This window comes from Heloderma suspectum, chromosome 4 (genome assembly GCF_057233095.1).
Source record: "Heloderma suspectum isolate Gila_16-S chromosome 4, 16-S_ref, whole genome shotgun sequence".
Taxonomy (NCBI): Eukaryota; Metazoa; Chordata; class Lepidosauria; order Squamata; family Helodermatidae; genus Heloderma; species Heloderma suspectum.
The window spans coordinates 13,158,457-13,180,316 of NC_139461.1; the positions used below are offsets into that span (position 1 = coordinate 13,158,457).

The 21,860-nt window shown below is 42.3% G+C and overlaps 1 protein-coding gene across 7 annotated transcripts in view; it reads left to right on the forward strand.

Annotated features, from left to right (window-relative positions):
* TRAPPC9 (trafficking protein particle complex subunit 9) overlaps positions 1-21,860 on the forward strand; it is a 579,153-nt gene that overhangs the window by 429,503 nt on the left and 127,790 nt on the right. The window contains exon 22 of one of the 7 annotated variants that reach the window (XM_084848698.1): positions 1-21,860. This exon is cut by the window's right edge and continues 35,820 nt beyond it. The exons of the other annotated variants lie outside the window; for them this stretch is intronic. Coding sequence (XP_084704824.1) covers positions 1-128 — 128 coding nt within the window. The 3' untranslated portion in view covers positions 129-21,860. 7 annotated transcript variants of the gene reach the window in all.

The window sequence follows — 21,860 nt, forward strand, 5'->3', positions numbered from 1 at the left end:
GAACGTCTTCACTCTTTAGACTTTTCTGTACCAAATGGGGCCTAACACTTGAAGCTTGTCTGAAAGCCCTTCTAAGAATGAAGAGAGAGACTAAACCTGCTCCAGCTGCTGCCATCTTTGGATATTAGGTTGATTGTTAGGGGAAGGAAGTCAGGGAGAGTCTCTTCTGTTCAGTGGAACAGGTAAGGAATTCCCTGCACCCTCCTTTGTGGGATTCATTTGGTTTAAATTTTGGTTTCTTTCTGAATTATTCTGCAAATTTCCCTCATTTGGAAGGCATTTGGAATGGGATTACATTTTTGACACATAATGTTTTTCATAGTATTTTATTGATAGAATGAGTTTTTTTGCCTTATTTTACTCTTTTATAACCCATCTCAAGTCTATTTTAGAGAAAAGTGGGTAAGAAATGTAATAAACAAACATAGTAAATAATAATCAATTTGTCAGTCCACCAGTGAGAAGGAGGGGCAATCAGAATAAAAACTAATTTACACTTCCATGGATGAGGTCTTCTTGGCTAGGAACAGTAAATTCATTTGGACAATGAAGGAAAATAATAGGGTTAGAACATTGAATTGACTAATTGGTTAGATTAATTGATTTTAAAATCTTGTAATTGGTTAAAAAGGTGACCCTCCCCCTGTAATTGGGCAGCAGATTGATATCTATCTATACACATACATAAACACACATACATAAAAATTGCAGATAGCAAATGCCATCTTAAAAGGGACATTCCCCCTTCTCTCTCCCACAGGGGGGACCACCTCTTCTGAGACGATGCCTGCTATGTATGGAACATGATATTAAAAAGAAATACTTTTGCTTTTTGTTTTTGTTTTTGCTTTGTTAGGATGCCCATGTTGCAGCTGACCACTAAATTATAAATCAATAGCCTAGATTTATTTACATTAAATAAACTCATAGTTTACAATGTACTGATATTTTCAAATGTAAGCTAAGTCTATCTTGTCTGTAGCTGCAAAAACTACCTAACTGGAAATGCACAATGTCAAACAGCAGAATGCCCCAGAATCACTTGTGCTGGTTGACTGCAGAGGTTCTAGGGCATTCTAAAAATGCAGTATAGCGTTTTGAAATGGAAATAGGCCTGGCCCAAGGCATTCTGCTGCCTGTATTGGAACAGCAAATAGCCTCTCCCACATCTAGAGGATTAGTGCCTCTGTTTCAGATCAGAAGGTAGAGCAAACATGATCCACACTACTATATCACCTGCCTCTTCATCCCATAGGACTGGGCCCCCAAAATCAGGGCAGGGCCAAAGAGAAATATTTGCCGTAAGCTACAGCAGGGGTCTCCAACCTTTTGGGATCAGTGGACATTTTCAGAATTTTGAGAAAGTGTCTTTGGTGCTGCCACAAACTGATTGCCATGGGTGGGGGCTGCCCATTCACCAAATGGCTGCTGTGGTGGGCATGGTCAGTCACAAAATGCCCATTTCACATAACTGGTGAGGCTCAAAAACAAGTTATTTCCCCAAGAACCTGAATGCAAGGAATAGGTGGTCTGTGCCCCAAAACACAAATCCCCTCCTTTGAATCCACAGTTTCCTCTTTCAAATTACTCCCACACTCTCTTTCCTGCCTTCCTTTGCTCTCTCATCCACACACCCAGCTCACAAGATCCACTCAACCCTTTCACTCATTTCTCATTCTCTTTCAGCATCACCCCACAAACTCTCTCCTCACACACTCCCCATCCCCAAAACACAAACACTCAGACTCCTTCCCTGCTTTCTCCTCCCGCTCATGAAGTCAATCATAGGACCTCATCCCCTCCCACTGCTTTCCACAACCCTCCCTACCCCTGGTCTCCCTGTCCCGCCTGCCATATTTACTTCCTAAGAATGTATCTGGGTCCACATGGCTAAGGCATTCAGGGAATAAATATGGCAGGCAGCTGGAGGCCAGCATTGTATTTTGAAGCACTCCTGGTCACCCACATTTTTTTTTAATTAAACACATACACACACATTACAGGTTATCAAGCAGGGCAGCTCATGGACACAGAGAGCAGTATCAGTAGGTGCAGTGGTGTCCGCAGGCACCATGTTGCCTACACCTAAGCTACAGTATATTGCATGCGTGTGTCCCATCCCCACTATATTTTGCTGCACTCATTTACCCATGATGAATTGATTATGCAACCTGATCCTATCTATGTTTATTCGGAAGTAAGCTCCACTATGTCAGTGAGACTTACTTGCCAATAATTGTTCATAGGATTGTATCTGTCATTTCTGCTTGTGTTAATCCTAGAGTTAGGGTAAAGTTAGTTGTGTAATTTTTCCCTTATGTCAACTGAACTGCCTCCAGTTCGGTGCTTAGTGATGGCTTGTAACAATCTACAGATTAACTAAAGCTTTTTTGTTGTTGTTAAACTTAGAGGGAAAACAAAGGCTAACAGAGTGCTGCTTAAAGAAGTACGCCGTATATCAAATGAACTCACCACAGTATCTTCCGTACTGGAGACTGCTGTTACCAGGCATTTAAAAGTGCTATTTAAGCAGGTGGCTGGTGTGTGGGCTTGTTCTACTGCCCTCTCAATCTGCCGCCTGGGCCAAGAGACTCAACTAGTCTTGCGACAGAGCTGGCCTTTATTTGGAAGAAAGCCACATCAGTGTGATGAGAGATACAATTTTAAGTCCATAAACATACACTGAAGGCTAAGCAAAAGGTGGATCTTCACCTTCCTTGCCTGTTTGGCCTGTTTATTGTTAAAACATTTATCTAGCATGTAGCTTTATGGCTGAAATCATGGGATGAAGCCATGTTTGGTTCAACAAGCAAAATATCACAGAAAAACAACATCATGGCAAAATATAATCCTTGTCTCTTAACATTGTGGGATCAAATTAAATAGTGTTATGTATGTCAACGTTTATACAGAGCACTTCTTTGTGGAAGGTGTAGGAAAACTTTCTCTATTGCTTGCCTACTTATATCTCAGTATGTATGCATGCATGCGTAGGGGCAGCAGGGAGGGGATGGGGAGGGGATGATGCCAAAGTGCGAGGAAGGATATGAAAACACTACTGTTGGCTTGCATTCGATTTGAGAGAAACCTGGCTTGAATGTTTCCATTCTATTGTCTGGGTATGCCGCTCCCATAGCAACAACACTACCATAAAAAAACCAAACAAGCACAACAACAAAATAGTAGCATATAAATAACATTGTGATAAATATAATATCAATTATATTGAGATAGATACAGTATCAGTATTTATATCAATATAACAAATATCAAAACATAATAGGACTGGTTTGCATGTAGCAATAAGCCAGGGTTTTGAGGCAACCTTGCTTATAATTTATGAGTAGTGTGCTCAAAAGTGGGAACAGCTAAATAAATTACAGATTTTCTGTCTGTGGTTTGTTGTTGTTGTTATTTATTACATTTCTATACTACCCCATAGCCGAAGTTCTCTGGGTGGTTTACAAAAAGTTTACAAAAGATAAAACATTAAAATACAGTATACAAAATATATTTACATAAAGCATACTGACAGTATATACAAACAACATATAACTTAAAACAACTTTGAACTAAAAACAACTTTTAAAAAAATCCAACAATAAAACAACACAGCTTAAGAACAGTATACAAAAATTAGCAAAAGGAACAAGAATTCTAAAAAGGGAAGGCCTACCAGAATAACAGAGTCTTAACGCCTGCTTAAAAACCTTCACAATGAGGTCAGCAAGCGCATTTCAACCAGCAGGTCATTCCACAACTGAGGGGCAGCAAAGAAAGAGGCCTCTTGGGTGAGGCTGCCAATCTCACATTAGGCAGCTGCAGCAGCGAGCCTTCAGAGGACCTTAGGTGGCGGACTGAGACGTAGAGGAGGAGGCGCTCCCTAAGGTACCTTGGACCTAGACCATGCAAGGCTTTAAAGGTAACGACCAGCACTTTATATTTTGCTTGGAAACAAATTGGCAGCCACGGTAAAGGTTTTAAAACTGGTGTAATATGGTCTCCATGGGATGTCCCGGAGACCAACCAGACTGACATATTTTGTACCAGTTGGAGTTTTCAAACTCAATATACAGGCAGCCCCAAGTACACTGCATTACAGAAATAAAGTCTAGAGGTTACCAGTGCATGCTTCACCCAGGTTCACATGTTCCAGGAATGAGCATAGCTGGCATGTCAGCTGAAGTTGATAACAGGCACTTCTCACCATTGCCTCCACCTGGGATGCCAGGAGCAGGGTTGGGTCAAGAAACACCCTCAAGCTATGAACTTGCTCCTTCAAGGGAGTGCAACCCCATCCAGAACTGGTTGACATACCTCAATACCTGAATTAGGACCCTTCATGATGAGCACCTCTGTCTTGCCTGGATTCAACGTCAGCTTGTTCTCCCTTATCCAGTCCATTACTGACTTCAGGCAGTCATTCAGAGGAGTCATACCTTCCTTGGATAAAGGTGATAAGGAGAAATAGATTTGGGTGTCATCAGCATACTGATAACACTCAGCCCCTACCTCCTGATAATCTCTCCCAGTGGTTTCATGTAGATATTGAACAGCATCGGGAATAGAATGGAGCCCTGAGGGACTCCACATAATAGTTCCTTTTTTGAGGAACACCTGTCCCCTAGCGACACCATCTGGAACCATCCTGAGAGAAAGGAGCGGAAGCACTGCAGAGCAGTGCCCCCAACCCCCAACTCCCACAGGCGATCCAGGAGGATACCATGGTCGATGGTATTGAATGCCTCTGAGAGATCCAAAAGAATCAACAGGGATGCACTCTCCCTATTGATTCCCAGGTGAAGATCATCCACCAAGGCAACCCACCTCAGTATCCTACTCTGAAGCCGGTTTGAAATGGGTCCAGGTAATCAGTTTCATTCTAGACTGCTTGGAGTTGAAAGGACACCACCTTCTCGATTACACCAGTTCCAAGACCAGCTCTGCGAGCTTAGTTAGGAACTCTGTTAGGTAGCAGGGTGGCCGGTACACTAACAGAATCCCCAATCTGTCCCTACTCCCAAGGCTGAAGTACACACACTCGATGTAAGCCAGTTCCTTCACAGTGAGCCTCGTCAGGGGGAAGTTGTCTTTGTGGACCACTGCTACACCGCCTCCCCATCTGCTTCTCCTTATCTGCTCTACCATGGAGTACCCGATCATGGTAGAGCACCATGGGATTGTTTATAAGTACATGCGAATTGGAAGCTCTGGCTTGTCTCTTCCCTGACAAGCCACAGTCATAAGCCAACAACAAATGGAATGTAACTGAAATAAACTTCCTCCGTCTACTTCCATCTCCATCTCCCCTCTTTCCCTCTTTTGCTGCCTTTCCTGTGTCAGGTTGTAAGCTCCTTAGGGTCAAAGACCTGTTCTCTTACATTTTGTAAAATGCAGTGCATATTAATGGTGTTCCGGAAATAATAATGATCACTATAATAATGCCATCACATTATGGGGAATTGTGGCAAGTCACTTCCAGTAGCCAAACAGGTATATTAGTTCACAATATAGTTTGCTCCCTACTGGTGGCCTCATCTTTTAGGATATTGAAGAACAGTTAAATTTGCCATGTCATGTTAAGTTGTATAAACTTCCTGCCTTCGTTGTATAAACCTCCTGCCCTTACTTGACATACCAAGATTCTATACAGCTGTAAACATTGTTTAGTAAAGATTATAAAGTGATGGTGCTATGAATTCTTTAATGCCCAGCACAGATCTGTGGGTGTTCAATCTGTAGACAACTACACTTGTTCATTTGTCCTACAGTGGAGGCAGGTAGCCTTGCTTGTGTTGCTCCTACTCTCTCTGATAGGCAAGACTATGTTAAAATAGACTTGTAGGCATTCCTGAGTGAGTGAGAGACCCCCTCTCAGTTCCAATCCTGCCTTGCTCCAAACAGCAGGGCATTGGAGGAGCTCTGCCAATTTGTCTATCTTATAAGCTTTCTTCTATCTTTCTGCTCCTTTTCATGCTGGTGCTTTGGCATGTAATAGTTAGGAGCTTTTTAAAAAAGCAGCAGCTTTAGGAACATGCTTGGAGGAGAGTCTTTGTGACTGTGATATTTCCCCTCTGGGGAAAGGCCTGGGCTGTCTCTTGACCTCAGAAGATCTGTCAGGTCAGGTCTCACTTTTGGAGGGATTCTGCCCATAAACCCAGTCGTCTGGGAGAAAAGCCTACCTGTAATTACCCCTCCCTAGAACCCCACCTGAGCTCAAGGATCTCCTCCAAATACCTGATGGTGAATCTGAGTGGAGTGGGGTCAATGAAGGCAGTAGGCACCAATCCTCTGTGTCTGGGGAACAGGACCAATCCAGAGAATCAACACCCGGGGTGGGGGTGCTGCTGTTGCCAGATAGGGGTCACCTGCTCCATCTGTGATTGGCAGCAAGGCAGTACATGCTGAATTTTGGCACTGGAACTGCCAGATGCAGGTGAAGGATCTTGGTGAAACAACGATCCGGTGGATCCACAGTTGGCTACAGAATCGGACCCAAAGAGTGCTTATCAATGGGACCTTCTCAAACTGGGGAGAGGTAACGAGTGGGGTACCGCAGGACTCAGTCCTGGGCCCAGTGCTCTTCAACATTTTTCTAAATGACTTGGAGAAGGAGGTGCAGGGAATTCTGATCAGATTTGCAGATGACACAAAATTGGGCGGGATAGCTAATACTTTGGAAGACAGAAACAAAATTCAAAGTGATCTGGATAGACTGGAGCGCTGGGCAGAAAACAACAGAATGACATTTAATAGGGATAAATGCCAAGTTCTGCACCTAGGAAAAAGAAACCAAATGCACAGTTACAAGATGGGGGATACGTGGCTCAACAACACTACAAGCGAGAAGGATTTTGGAATTGTTGTCGATCACAAGTGGAATATGAGCCAACGATGTGATGTGGCTGCAAAAAAGGCCATTGCTATTTTGGGCTGCATTAATAGAAGCATCGCTTCCAAATCCCGGGAAGTACTAGTTCCCCTCTACTCAGCACTGGTTAGGCCTCATCTGGAGTACTGTGTCCAGTTCTGGGCACCACACTTTAAGAAGGATGCAGACAAACTGGAGAGGGTTCAGAGGAGGGCAAGAAAGATGATCAGGGGACTGGAAACAAAGCCCTATGAAGAGAGACTGAAAGAACTGGGCATGTTTCACCTTGAGACGAGAAGACTGAGGGGAGATAGGATAGCGCTCTTCAAGTACTTGAAAGGTTGTCACAGAGAGGAAGGCCAGGATCTCTTCTCGATCATCCCAGAGTGCAGGACATGGAATAATGGGCTCCAGTGACAGGAAGCCAGATTCCGGCTGAACATCAGGAAAAACTTCCTGACTGTGAGAGCAATACGACAATGGAACCAATGACCTAAGGAGGTGGTGTGCTCTCCCACACTGGAGGTGTTCAAGATGAGGCTGGACAGCCATCTGTCAGGGATGCTCTGACTTGGATTCCTGCATTGAGCAGGGGGTTGGACTTGATGGCCTTGTAGGCCCCTTCCAACCCTACTATTCTATGATTCTATGGTCTGGACAGACTGCATTCCAACTCCAAGGGACAGGGAAGGGCAGGAAACCCAGTGTCCTCCCCTTCATGAGGGAAGGCCGTGGTGCTGTTAAATACTGTGTGTTCTCTGCATGTTCATCCTCCAGATAATAAGAAGCCCTATAGAACTGGAAAGATGTTATAGGACTCTTCATGGTTTTGTTGCCACAGACTAATAGAGTTACCACTCCAGAAGTTTCAATGCAGACAAGCAACCAGTCTAAAAGTAGATCATAGCCTCATTGTTAAAGAATAGGAAAATAATTTAGTAGAGTTCTAGCATGATAAAATACTTTCCTCATATCCAAAACCTCAAAATTTTTATCCTTTTTTGCTCCACCCCAGGCCTGGTGCTTTTAAATATTCTTAACACAGTTAGCTTTGTGATGTGAATGAACATGTTCAGACTTCTTGGTCTATTTCACCTGCACAGAGTACCTTCCCCTAGGGAACACGAGGAAGAAAACCTGACATGTTGAAGCTTATATTTAGTTAAATGTCATATCAATAGATGCAACAATGTCATTACTGAGGGTGGAAACAGAAATAGAGATGCCGCTTTACTCGACTCACTGCACCAGCAACCTGGAATGCTGGAGACCTGCTCAGTTTCCATCATCCACAGTGATGCTTGAAATTGGCAAATTGCTTGAGAGAACCCAGTTTCTCTTTGATTTTCAATTGCTTTGTTCTGCAATGTAAGGACGAGTGAAGGCATTTCTTCCTGTCAATACATAAACATAGAAAAAAAAATCCCAAAGTGAAAAGTATGTTTGCCTGGCTGGCATTCCAGGTTGTTGCTACCCTAATGGTAGGATGGCATCTCAGACTGTTTAAAGAAAAGAAGCATTTCTGAATATATAAGCAAATTTCTGTCCCTGAGTTACGGATTTGGCCTTTGATGAGTGTTTTCAAAGTATAGATCCAGTATCAAGAATTAATAAGGGAAAAATCTTCTAATCCATTTTTTATTAGAAATATACTTATCATACCACATCAAAATATAATTTGCATAAAATAAAATAAAAACATTTACTGTTGTTAAACAAAGCTTTGCTAAAGATCCTTAGATCATAATAGCTTAATTTCCTAAACATTTCTTTTTCTTAGACCAATTTGCTTTAAAAGCTGTCTTAAATGCCATTTTTTCTTAGTAGAAATGTGGGGCACAAATCAGACAAATAATAAATAATAACGTTACTTATTCTAAGTACCAAGTTCCCCATTCAATTCTGAATAGGCTATTCAGCTGACCGATACACAGACTGGATGAGGTTCTAATAAGAAGTCCCCTTGTTCCAAAATCAGTACATACTCGTACCTTTTTGTGTAGAGATTACCTCATAGGTAATATTACTGTCCCATAAATTAGAGCTCACAGTCTTGGGGTGCAATCCTATGGAGAGACTTGGCCACTTCCAAACTTGGAGGTGGCCGACTAATGCAGGGTGGGTGGACTGTGGAGATCTTCTCCTCTGCACTCCAGCCACCCTGCATTTGCAGCTAGATAGCTGATTTCAGCTGGCTAACCAGGGACCGGGTGGGAGGGAGGCTAGACGGCACATAAGAAGCATTGTAAGGATGCTTCTGTTGTCCCCACCCCTGGGAATGTCCCCTTTCGGTTGCTCGGTGCTGCTCTTCTGAGCACAGAGCCAGGGACAAACCACACCTCCTATGAGGCAGCAGGGGAGGGGGACAGTCAGATTTCTGGGAAGTGAGTTTGGAGTGCTGGTTCCGAGCTTGGTTCCCAGAAACCAACAAATCCTATGGCCATCAAGATGCTGTCTAGTGGCCATAGGATTGCTCCCTTAATTATCTTATTGATACTAAACTTTCCTAAAAAAATTAAAACATACCAAAAAAAGCTTTTACACACACCTTTTAAGCTTGATAAGATCAATTCTGAGTTGTACCTTTGAGAAGATAAGTTCTTACTCAAAATTTGCTAATTAAATCTAAGCCTATACATTTTTTAGACATTTGTATATCAAGCTTTTTTATGTATATCCCTTACACGTTTTTTTTTGCTCATAAATTGATAAACAAAAACTTTAAGGGTGCAATCCTATGCATGTTTAGACAAGAAAAAATCCTACAATTCCCAGCATGCCCCAGCCAGCATGGCTACTTGGAGGGATGCTGGGAGTTGTAGGACTTTTTGTTGTCTAAAAGTGTATAGGATACGCCTTAGGGAGCAATCCTTTGCGGATAGGCGGCCACCTCTGAACTCAGAGGCAACCGCCTATCCATTGTATGGTGGGAGGAGTGCGCAGGGGATCCTCTCCTCCACGCTTCAGCCGCTCTGCATTCTCTAGATGGCCGCTTTCAGCTGTCTAGCCATGGGACGTCAGAGCGCAGGATGAGGAGGCCAGACAATGCATAGGAAGTGTTGCACCAGCACTTCTGCACTCCCTGCCCCACCCCTGGGAACACCCTACAAGGCGGCGGGGGAGGAGGCAGAGAGGCAGTCCAGGAATTTACCAATCCTATGGCCATTTAGTCTCTTTCTAGCAGTCATAGAATTGTGCCCTTAAGTACACTTTTGACCTGGAATAATACAGTCTCCCACCTGTTGGTTACTCAAGCATCTCTTTGGCCCAAGCGATAGGCTTTGGCCCAAACTTAGCATTTTCTCATTGGATACTATCCAGGTCATCTTGACAACTATTTGTTTATGCCAGTTACCCAGAATTCTTGATGAACCTAATTGTGTTTTGTGTGTCTTCCCTTTAATAAAATTACTACTTTTTGCTTATTCACATTTTATAATAGTTAATTATTTATCATTAAACATTTGCCTTTTATACTAAGACATCCTGTATTGTTTTAAGAGAGGTGTGTTACCAATTTTTCAATAGCCTTCCCAGCAATAAATCAAAATCAGCTATTTCTTAAAAATCCAGAACATGTGCAATTAATTGTCTCTCTTCTCCCAGAAATCATCAAGCAGATGCAGGTTTTTTGTTTGTTTGTTTGTTTGTTTTGCGGTAAGGGGGTGGGGCAGATGGTCATTTAAGGAAAGACGTGGCTAAATAAGCATGATCTGTTTGGACTATCTCAAGCTGTTTTTTAGATTTCCTTAAATAAAGAACTTGGTAAAATTAATAAAATGGTACGGCAATGACAAATGCAGGTGCCTAATCCCTTCAGGAGGTCAGGGTTAACACCCAGACTAAGGAACAGAATTCTAAGCATTGCAAGAATGTTCTAAAGTGAAAATATTCAACTGCTCTTGAGATCAGCGGGTGATATATACCAGGTTATATCTATAGAGCTGAAAAAGCAGAAACACAGAGCTCAAGAGGGTGCATGCCAAATGTGTTTCTGCTGAACTTTTTCACACCCTTCCAAGTGGACACAATCAGGACTTTGTCTTAAAAGCCAGATTTTCTGATCCTGTGTGCTGAGGCTGTATCTCCTAAGATTGGGCAGTTGAGTGGCAGCACCAGCCCAAGGGTATAAGCTAGTCTTTTCTATTTCTGTGCCCGAACCTTACCTGTAACTCTGGCTTCCCCTTTGCTTGTTCTCTGCCCAGCTCTTCATGACACAGCTGTGCCTTGCTTGTGGCATTTTGGACTGTATCAGGACTCAGAGAGGGTGAGTGGGCAGGACCTTGCTGGCCCCTTGTGGCTGTAGTCCAGAGTTCCCGTTAACCCATGAAATCGTTACTATTTGTTTCTTCAAAATTAGCAGTTATCTGAATCACTTCATTCCCAGACAGTTGTAGGATAAATATTAACCTTCAGGATTCAGGATCCCAAACATTTGAACATACAGTGGCACCAAGAGCTTTTCATTACAAGTCGAGGAATAACTTCTGCTCCTAAAAACTGGTTTGTTGTGATGCAAGACCTCACATTAAACCTCCTTCAGATAATCAGTAATGGAGTGTCAAGAAATAAGGGCATTTGAAGAAAAGGAAGTTCTCTAACATGTGGAAGTGATTGCCAAAGTTTTACATCATGAGGGGAAGTGAAGAGGGACCATAGCATTTCACATTTCCCCCCATAGACTAAAATTAAACTGTTGATAAAATACAGGTTATTTTTCCAGGTTATAACCACTTTAGAAATTTGGAAACTTCCCAAATAAATCCTTATTCAAATGAATGAATAGCTTGTCATCCTTAATTCTGTTATTACTCAGTTGTTGTTCAGTCGTTAAGTCGTGTCCGACTCTTCGTGACCCTATGGACCATAGCATGCCAGGCCTTCCTGTCCTCCACTCTCTCCCAGAGTGTGCTCAAATTCATATTCATTGCATCGGTGATGCTATCTAGCCATCTCATCCTCTGCTGTCCCCTTCTCCTTTTGCCTTCAATCTTTCCCAGCATCAGGGTCTTTTCCAGAGAGTTTTCTCTTCACATTAGGTGGCCAAAATATTTGAGCTTCAGCTTCAGTATCTGTCCTTCCGATGAGCAGTCAGGGTTGATTTCCTTTAGGATGGACTGATTTGACCTCCTTGCAGTCCAGGGGACTCATAAGAGTCTTCTCCAGCACCACAGTTCAAAAGCATCAATTCTTCGGTGCTCAGCCTTCCTTATAGTCCAGCTCTCACAGCCATACGTTACTACTGGGAAAACCATAGCTTTGATTAGACGGACCTTTGTCGGCAAGGTGATGTCTCTGCTTCTGACTATGCTGTCTAGGTTTGCCATAGCTTTCCTCCCAAGCAGCAAGCGTCTTTTAATTTCATGGCTACAGTCATCGTCTACCTACCATTTAAATGCACCCATTTGAAGTACCTTTTCCTAGCATATTAGGCAAGTTATGAACTATGGTGACTGTTTGAATAAACCTATAATTTATTGTACTTACTTTGCATGATGTAGTTCTAGATGCATTTCAGAGTTTGTAAAAAACAGTATAAAGTTGCCACAGCTGTGCAAGAAAATAGTTTTTTGTTTTACCTATAGTAGATCTTGCAATATTGATTGAATGCTGTGTGCTGAATTGCTGTGTGACAGAAATGCCCGTTCTGAGAAATGGCAGAATTACTGTGAAAGTACCTCTGATTTTGTAGCATTCTTGTTTTCATTGATTGTAATTTAAGGTGATTTAGTTAAGTTCACATATATTGGGTTAAGGACTCTTAAAGAGCCTGCTTTATGTCTTACTAATGATTAACTAGGTGATTCTATCCCTTAAAAATAATAGAAGCAATGTGATTTATTGATCTTTAAATACATCAGTGAGAAATAAATTGTGTGGTTTTTACAATGTGCTATTTAGGACTTGTGCGATGGATAATTATGTTTCTTTTCAAGCTAATCTATTTTACAAAGAAAAAGATGGAATACAGGTACAGCCTAACATAGAAAATTTGATCACATTTAAAATCAACTCAGTATCTGAATATGCCCAGTCTCTGAGGTTAAGGTAACCTTCTAGGTCAAAGTAGTGATGCTGCTCACACATTCTCTGTTTTTGAATTGCTTTAGGACTTTAGTACATCTTTTAGCATTTATTTAAAAAGACAAATAATTGTTTCTAGAACAGGAATATACATTTGAAGACATTACCGCAAAAGCGTGTTGTGGGTAAGAGTGAACCATTACTCTGAAAACACAATGCTGCTGCTTTTTATTTACTTTTGTTGATGCTCTTGAACCAATGTAAGGGACATTTTGGGTTCCTGGGAATTTCACACACCCCTGACTATTTGGGCAGTTCAAGTACACTGTTTGCCTAAGGTTGCCAACATCCTGTACAGGTCTTCTGCCCCCTCCCCCCGTCTGTTCTGGCTCTTGTCAGGTCTGCTTCAGATGTCAGTCACAGAAGTGGCCTGTCTGTGGTTGAAGTGGAAGCCATGTGTGAGTAGCCATTTCTGTGAAATGGCCCCCACATTATTTGAGTCATTTTTAACAAATTCTTAAAATAATTTAAGATATGATATTGTTAAAATCATCTTAGCCGCATAGGTGCTATCTCTCATGCAGTTACCTATCCATATGGTCCCTGCTTTTGTTGACAGTCATGACACCCCTGTGACCTTTGAATTGGCCTTCACAGATAGAGCTAGTTGAGTTATAGGATAGAACCATGAATAGAGTAAAAAGACAGAATAAATACATATTTTAGATCCCCTTTCCATCAAAGATGTTGGCTTGGTGCACCATTACTCTTCTCAACCCTTAACTGTGACAAAGAGTTGGGAAGTACCCCTCAGGCTTGCATATTCCCTCTGTCTTTCACCTTGTATGGTGGTCCTCCCCTCCTTGACTTAGATTCTCCTCCCCTCCCATTTCAGTGCTCGCTGAGTATTGTAACTGTACTAAGTCAACAGTAACCAGAATTTTCATTTTGACTTCCCTTGTCCACTCACATGTAAAATAAGCTACTTACATATTAAGTACTCTTGATAGCATACGCATGCACGCACATGCCGCTATGCGGGGATAGTGAGAGAGGAACACAGTTTTTTTTTCTGTAATGCTCAAAAGACCTCAGAGGAAAGTCCATATATCCTAACAATAGGAAACCAGGTGAAAGTGGAAAGGGGTCTACTGTCTCCTACACATAAATCATTCTTTGTCTCCTGTGTTGTGCCTTAACATGCAGATAACAATAAGAAGAGAGGATTGAAATAGTCACTGGCATAGCTGATTTTGTGCAGTTTTTGGCAAGTATTTTGGCACCTTAACACTTGAGATAATGACTTGAAAGCATTGCTTTCCAAGTGATGAAATCAAATCTTTTTCACCGCAGCTCTGGCATTTAAGAGAAAAGAGATGATTAACATGTCAGAATAATCCTCAGCCAGGCTGCCCAGTCATTATTATTAGCCTTCATTAGTTTCCCAAGTCATTAAGAAACCCCAGCTGTTCTAGTTTCATGTTTGCCAGAGAAAGCCTAGGGGCACAGGAAGACTCAACTATGCCTATGGCAATTTCTTCACAACTCTTCTGCTGCTTAGAAGAAAAACTACTGTGATTACGTGAGCTCCTCCATATTTTTAATTTTACTCTTGATTAACTCCACTTCAGTTATGTTTTTCGTTATCCATGGCTGGATCCCCAGGATGCTAATTGCTACTGTAAAACTGCAGATACTGCTGAGCTAATGCATTCTGGGGGAATATCTTGGGGAAGCAAAACAGCAGATAGCTAAAAACAGAACTGCTGAAAATGTGGTCATAACAAGCACATAAGTGGTGTCTCGTTTTTTTAAAAATGTTTGAAAAACCTTGCTGGCACTAATGCTAGTTATCTCTCTCCCCCACCCTTATTTCTAATTGAACTATCACATTGTATCATCTAGCTATGGAGTATGTTGGAATGTGTTGAAACTGTAAAGTTGTAAAACAAAGATTTAGACGTGTTGCAATTTCTGCATAAAAACAAATATAAGATGATATAGCAAGGATATTCCAGAATTGGCCCAGTGAGACTCTCCTTGACCTTGATTACACTTGCTTTCTTCTCTCATGGGAATCATTTATTCTCACGAACAGTGAAATAGGCAAAGTGGGAAATAGGCAAAGTGGGAGTAGCCTGTCAGGAGCTGCTGGGCCTAGAACCAGGAACCTTCAGTTTGGGGTGTGGCAGCCACATATGGTGAGCAATCAGAACTGCAGGATGAAATGTAGTCCTGGCAGTGAAGTAATCTCAGGTTCTGGACTCTCTCCAACAGGAATAAAAGACTTCCTGTCTGAGCTGGGAACTTGTCTGAGCGGCACATTTTTCCTGGGTCTAGTATGCTTCAGTGTAGTCTTTGCTGTGTTCTGGCTTGGTTTCTTGGCTTTGTGCCCTTGGGTCAAGTCCTGGCTCATTTCTGACGGCTGCCTACAGTTCAGCCATTACACAGATGTGGCAATTTACATAATATCTAGAGTGACAAAATATACAGTCTTCTGATCCTGTACTCCGCAAGATAATTTGCAAAATAGTATCTGCCTTCACGGCAGTACACAGTGCTACCTAGAATACACAGTAGGACCAAAGCAAAGATCAGCTGGGAAGCTTCAAAGAGGCATTTTCTAACCTTAGATTGTTAGAGTAATTGTCATCTCATAAACTCTTATTCTACTAGTAGTAGTGGTTATAATTCATGTACACATCAAACATTTATTTTCTTTTTTACTTGCATTCACAAACAATCCAGTAGGGTAGATCACTATTATTTCAATTTTAGAGATGGGAGAGTAAGGCTAAAATAGGTTGCCTTTGCTCAAGGCCGGACTGAGGTCTCAAATAAGGTGGCCCTGGAACCCAAGATCCGAGCCCAGTGCTCTTTCACAGGACCACACTCGGTTTCTATTCTGCATGAGGGCCCACATCTGGCAATCCTCAAATTAAATTACATAAAAGTTACATCCAGGCCTTAGTGTGTAAAACAAAACAAAACCAGACCCACAACTGGAGTTCAATGAAAATCAATTAAGCATTCAGCATTCTTTCCTGCTGTGTATAATTGCATTGAGTATTTTTATATTCAATTGGCTTGATTATGGCTGGCAAACAAAAACAAAAAATGGTGGGATAATAATTTAAAATGCCCTAAAGGAGCCCTTCCTGAAAAGTTATGTAGTTGCCAAGTAACAGAAAGTGCAAATATTCTATTTTTGCTGGTTATACCAGGAAGACTAGAGATGCTGCATTTCAGAGGAACCCAGTGTGGGAGCCTCATCCCGCATTGCATGTTTTACTCTACAACAGCTTCACAGACTGTACATTTTCATAGACACATGTACACTACTATTCCATATGTGTACTTTGCTGATCTCATATTTAAAGAAAGAAGAAAAAGATTAACTGGCAGGGACAACATATCAGCATTTTCAAAAATATGAAAAGATTTCATCAGAATGGCTAGTTTACAAAGTAATTTGTTTATTATCAGACCCCTTTGTATCCTTTTCTAATGTCCCATTTGCAAAAGGGGACCTTTTGCTCCCCTTCAAATATTATGTCCAGGAACAAGAAACCCCTTCCCTAAAAGGATTCTTAAATATCCCTTTACTCAGATTCTTTCTTCTGAATGAGGTTTGCATGCTTAATCACTTTTCTCTAATCTGTTCTAATGACATTGTGATATCCATCTTCTTTTAGGTACAGAAAGTCAGAAAAGCCTCTGAAGACTCCCTGTTAAATAAGATTTACATTGTTCCCAACTCATCACAGTTGTAATTTTCTTTCTTAGTTAACATTGTCTCAATTTCCCTGTAAGTTCTTGTAAATGGGTGCTGCTTAATTGCTACCACATCCAGATATCTGTTAGAATTGCATGTTGTCTTGACTCCTAATTTGTGCCAGTCACAGAGGATTACTGACATTTTTCATCCACCCCCTTTTTGTGTTCAGTGTACCTTTTCCAGCTATAAAACATTTACTGGTGTTTGTTTTACCTTTGCTGTGATGAAGTAGCTTTTCTCCTGTTTACAGCCTTTTGGTTGTCCTGCAAGTACTCATTTGACAGTCTTCTTAGTCCTTTCCTTTGTTGTTGTTTATTTGTTCAGTCACTTCCGACTCTTCGTGACTTCATGGACCAGCCCACGCCAGAGCTTTCTGTCGGCCGTCGCCACCCCCAGCTCCCCCAAGGTCGAGTCCGTCACCTCCGGAATATCATCCATCCACCTTGCCCTTGGTCGGCCCCTCTTCCTTTTGCCTCCCACTTTCCCTAGCATCAGCATCTTCTCCAGGGTATCCTGTCTTCTCATTATGTGACCAAAGTACTTCAGTTTTGGGTAACGGCAACCCACCCTAGTATTCTTGCTGTGGAAACTAAATGGATCAGTACAACCAGTCTTTTCCTACAGAGTTCCAAAAGGCTAGTTAAGATGTGTTTTCTTTCTTGCCAGTACTTTCCCTCTTATAGAAAAGATAAAGCAGGAAAGAGTTAAGTTTCTGAGCAAGTAATTTTTTTGAACAGAAAAGGTAAAGACCTTTTTTCTAGGCAGGCTGCTTGACTCCAGCAGTGCAGGAGGGAAGTGGGTGGTGGGGGTCAAGATATTTTGGGGCCAGCTCAAGGGAACTTGGCACATACCTAGTTGTCCAAGAGTTTAACTGACACAGGCAATAACAACATGCTGCTTTACACTGAGCCACACCATTAGTCCATGTAGCTCGGAATTGTCTGTAGTCACTAGCAGTGGTGGCTCTGTAGGGTTTCAGACAGGAGTCTCTCTCAGCCCTACTTAGAGATGCCAGGGATTGAACTTGCCACCTTTTGCATGCAAAGCATGTGCTTTCCCACTCAGCTATAGCCTTTCCCCTTCACTCTTTCCTCAGTGGGTTTGGAGGACAACTGCTCTCTCTGCTCTTTTTGGCCCGGCTGTTCTGCTCTGGTCTTGACAAGGAGGCCATGAGGTGAGGCGGCAAGGAAAGCTCTGAGTGAGCCACTTGGAGTCAGACCTCTGGCCCTGTTTCCAGGGCCAGATCAGCCCTCCCAGGCTCTGCCTCTTCCTTGAGAGGTGGAAGGCCTGAAAGGGCAAGCCTCAGCTTACAGCCTAACACTCCTCCTCCTCCATTCTGACAGTTCCCTCCAGGCATGTTGCCTGCATTGAAGGGTTGGCCTGGAGACTCAGGTTCCTGTCGTGGAAGGAGCCAGTCCTTGCGGGCTGCCGCTTTCGAGGGTATGGACTCTATAGGTCCAGACTCAGGACCCAGGCCTCGTCAAGATGCTGGGGCCTGCCTCCAGTACGGCTGGTCTGGCAGATGTAGTTGGCTGGCTTGTCAGAGTTGGTTCCTGATGCTGACACAGAAAAATTAAATGAAACCTTTCCTCACAAAGCTATCAAGTGGTGGAGAAAGCTTTGTAGCACAATTGATCTGATGAAGAGTCTTGGAAAGGGATGGCAATCTACTTTCCAAAGTGCAAGGGGGAAAAAAGAATAGTATCACCAAGTACTATGCCACCATTTTCTGTAGTTAGGCTCATGTTCTCCATTTGCCTGCTCATTTTTTTTTCCTTTGGTTGAACTGGGGTTAAAACAATGCATTGAAAAATGAAACTATTCTTCAGTGAAAATTAATTCTTTCCACACCTGCGCTAGGTTTTAGTGCTTCTCTTGCCAGGCAGGCCTCCCTGGCTTTCTTTAGCCCCTGTTTATTTTCCATTCCTGTCAGCTTTTCTTCTGCTGTGATGAATACTATTCCTTTCCTGTTTATTTTGGAGAAATCTAGATGGGCTGTTTGCTTTTCCATCTTCACACTTTATTATATTACTGAACGACCATTGTCCCCTGTTTATCATCTTTTGTCTTTCTGTACAAACGTTGTTGAATTGAAATAGCCTTTTGGGGAAACTAGCCTGCCAAATAAGCAAATACGAGTGATACAAACCATTGAATCAGTCTTATAAAAGCCTTGCTGCCTGAAAAAGCTCTTACTTCTTATGAACATCAGATTCAATTTCCTCCTTATTATATACTCCCAATCGTAGTGAAATATGCATTTAATATCCAGAATTTGTTTCACTTTCTAGGGTTTTCTGGAAGTAACTTTTGCTGACCTATTTGGGGCACATTACCCCAGTCTGGGGGGAGCTATAGCCTGTGACACTGATTCTGAATGAGAGAGGTAAGCTGTAGAGTCAGGCCCAGCCATGAGAAGCCAGACATCTGAGAATTCAGTTCTACCAGGCCTCCCACTGGCTTACAACCTGGGAAGGTGTGAGTCTGAGGACACTGATACAGCCTGCCTTCAACAGCTGGGTGATGGAGGCCCCTGTTTCTTGACCAGGGACGTGTTCCATGGAAACAGGGCAACCAGAGGAGGACTCTGCAGGACTGGGGTTTCCTCGATGTGTCCTAAGGTGTGTTGTCAACTAAAGAGGGCAATACAGAGAAATCTGGTGAGGCGCAGCAGTGGTCTGAGAGCTAGGTTTCCCTGCCAGAATCGAATAGACATAAACATAGAATCATAGGGTTGGAGGAGCCTGCAAGACCATCGAGTCCAGCCCCCTGCTCAATGCAGGAAGCCTGATTCCCAGGCAGTCTCCCATCCAAGTACTAACTGGGGCTGATCTTGCTTAGCTTCCGAGATCAGACGAGATATCCAGTAGTGATCTTTAGTGGTTGCTCCCCTGTATTTAAACAACAGGCAGTAGACTTCACTGGAAGCAATATACTGGTAACCTGGACAGCTTGGTTTCACTGGAACTGTAAACTTGTTTTTATTTATTCTGTGTTCTGAACCCAGGGCTGATTGTGTCTTTTGTTATGATGCTGATTCTGGTCAAGGAACTGTGTTCTAATCTGTTATCCGTGGATCTTTATTGGGATTGTAATGGTTTATAGCTAATTACTGGAATTGCTGCAATAAAAGGTTTTACTGAGACTTGTGCCTTGGCTTCAGGAAGTCAGGTTTCAACGCCATTCTTGTCATGGCTATTTTGAAAAGTTTAAACTTTGTTTTAAAAATAATGCTATGACAAAGTTTAAGAGCTTTTGCCTGAAGGAGAGGATTAAAATTAAAGGCTAAGTGTTTCACCATCTTTGCAGTCCCATTCTCCAGTGCAATGATGGTGAGCCAGTTTCTGCACATTTGTGGGCAGGCTAAGGAAATACTTACGCCTTTTGGGAGCAGGGGACTTGCACTTTTAGCAGTCCATGTGTAAGTTGGAATGACTTCTCTTGTTTGCTTCTACATTTTTTTCTTTTTAAACTAGTTTTACAATTGTGGAAAAGTGGCGACAGCAATCCTGCCCCCCCCCCCCAAATCCAGGGTCATTCTCAACCACAATGCATTTAAAGACACTACCTAGCTTCCTTAGATGCATTGTGGGTGAGGTAGCCCCGAATCGGGAGCAGGGATGTCACTGTCAACACTGTTCCACAGTGGTAAGATGTTATGGTGCATTGTGAAGGGAATACATGTCTGCTTCCATTGCTGTACAGTATGGAGGAGCAGAGTCGCTGCCACTGCTTTTCCATGGCAGTTAAACTTGTTTTAAAATAGAGAAAAAGTCTAAACAAATAAAGAGAAGCTGCTGCAAAAGACTCACAAACTCTTAAAACTGCAAGACCCCCACCCTTGAAAGTGCCCTGAGCAGCTTGAGACCTTCTTCACCCTACTGCATCCCCCCCTTTCCACCCTCCATAACCCTCCCCACATGAATGTATCAAAAAAAGAATGGTAAAAGAATATTAGGCACAGACCTATAATTTTCTTTTGTCCCATTAGTGCAGAGATCCTTGTTTAGAAAGAAGGAGAGATTGTGAGGAAGCTTAATACCAAATTTGGCACTTCTTTTACATTTCTGAATTGTGGCATACTTAGTCTTAACTTCTTTTGTAGAAGCTGAGAGGAGGCTCATTTTTCTGTCAGTGAAAGCATCTCCTTGGCATAACATGTGCATAAATATTCTTTTTTATATAAATATTGGCTTAGCCATCCTAACTCCTTGGACGTTACTCTGAAATGGACCATTATTGATTCCTATGACGAGGTTAGAGCAGGATGAAATGAAAAGCAAATCTTGCCTCTCCCTAGCTGCATCACTTAGAATGCTAGACAACAGTAGCTTCCAGCTAATACGATGGGACTCTACCACTTCATAAATCTGCAGCGAAACTTGGTAAAAGATTGTTGCTTAGGAGTCATTATGTTGGCGGTGATGATGATAGTATGACTGGCTCAAAACATTTGCAGTGGACTATGTGGATGATGGGATTTTTTTGATGCCTTGACCTACTAAAGTAGAGGGGTATCTCAAGAAAATGCTTACTGCTTAGATGAGATAAGATTACATTTCTTTGAAAATGAGAAATAGAAATGTGAATCTCTCTCTCTCTTCACTTCCTTTTGGGAAAACACAGGTTGTCAAACATTAGAGCCATAATCAGCGAGGGAACAAAGAAGCAGAGCTAGTACAGCTGTGACCACATGGCTGTGAAACTATCTCCCCTCAGAATTGAGGAATTGTTCCGCTTTCCTTGCCTTTTGCTTTTTGGGGTCTGTGAGATTTCCCCTTATAGTTACCTTTTTCGTTGGCTAATATATATGTCTGGTTTTTCTTATGATTGTAGCTTTTTCTTTCTTTCTGTGTTCACAAGCTGCTTTGAATGCATATGGGACAAATGGCATATAGCATGTTTAGAAGTTAAGTTACAAAGAATAAGAGGAGCCCAAGAAGAGTGATATGAAGTCCTGGAACAGAGAGAGAGATGGGATGGGATTCACACTTTTCTAGTTTGCTCCTTAATGCATAGCCATGCCCAAGAATACCAACTCAGTATCATGAGAAGGCTGAGACCCTATAGTTTCAAACCGACCACTGCCATTTGGACAGGGCCACAACCAACTTTTCTTGCTGGGTGGGACTGCCACTTTGTGTGTGTGTTTCATTTCAAAAAATTTACCCTGAGCCAGGAAGAGCC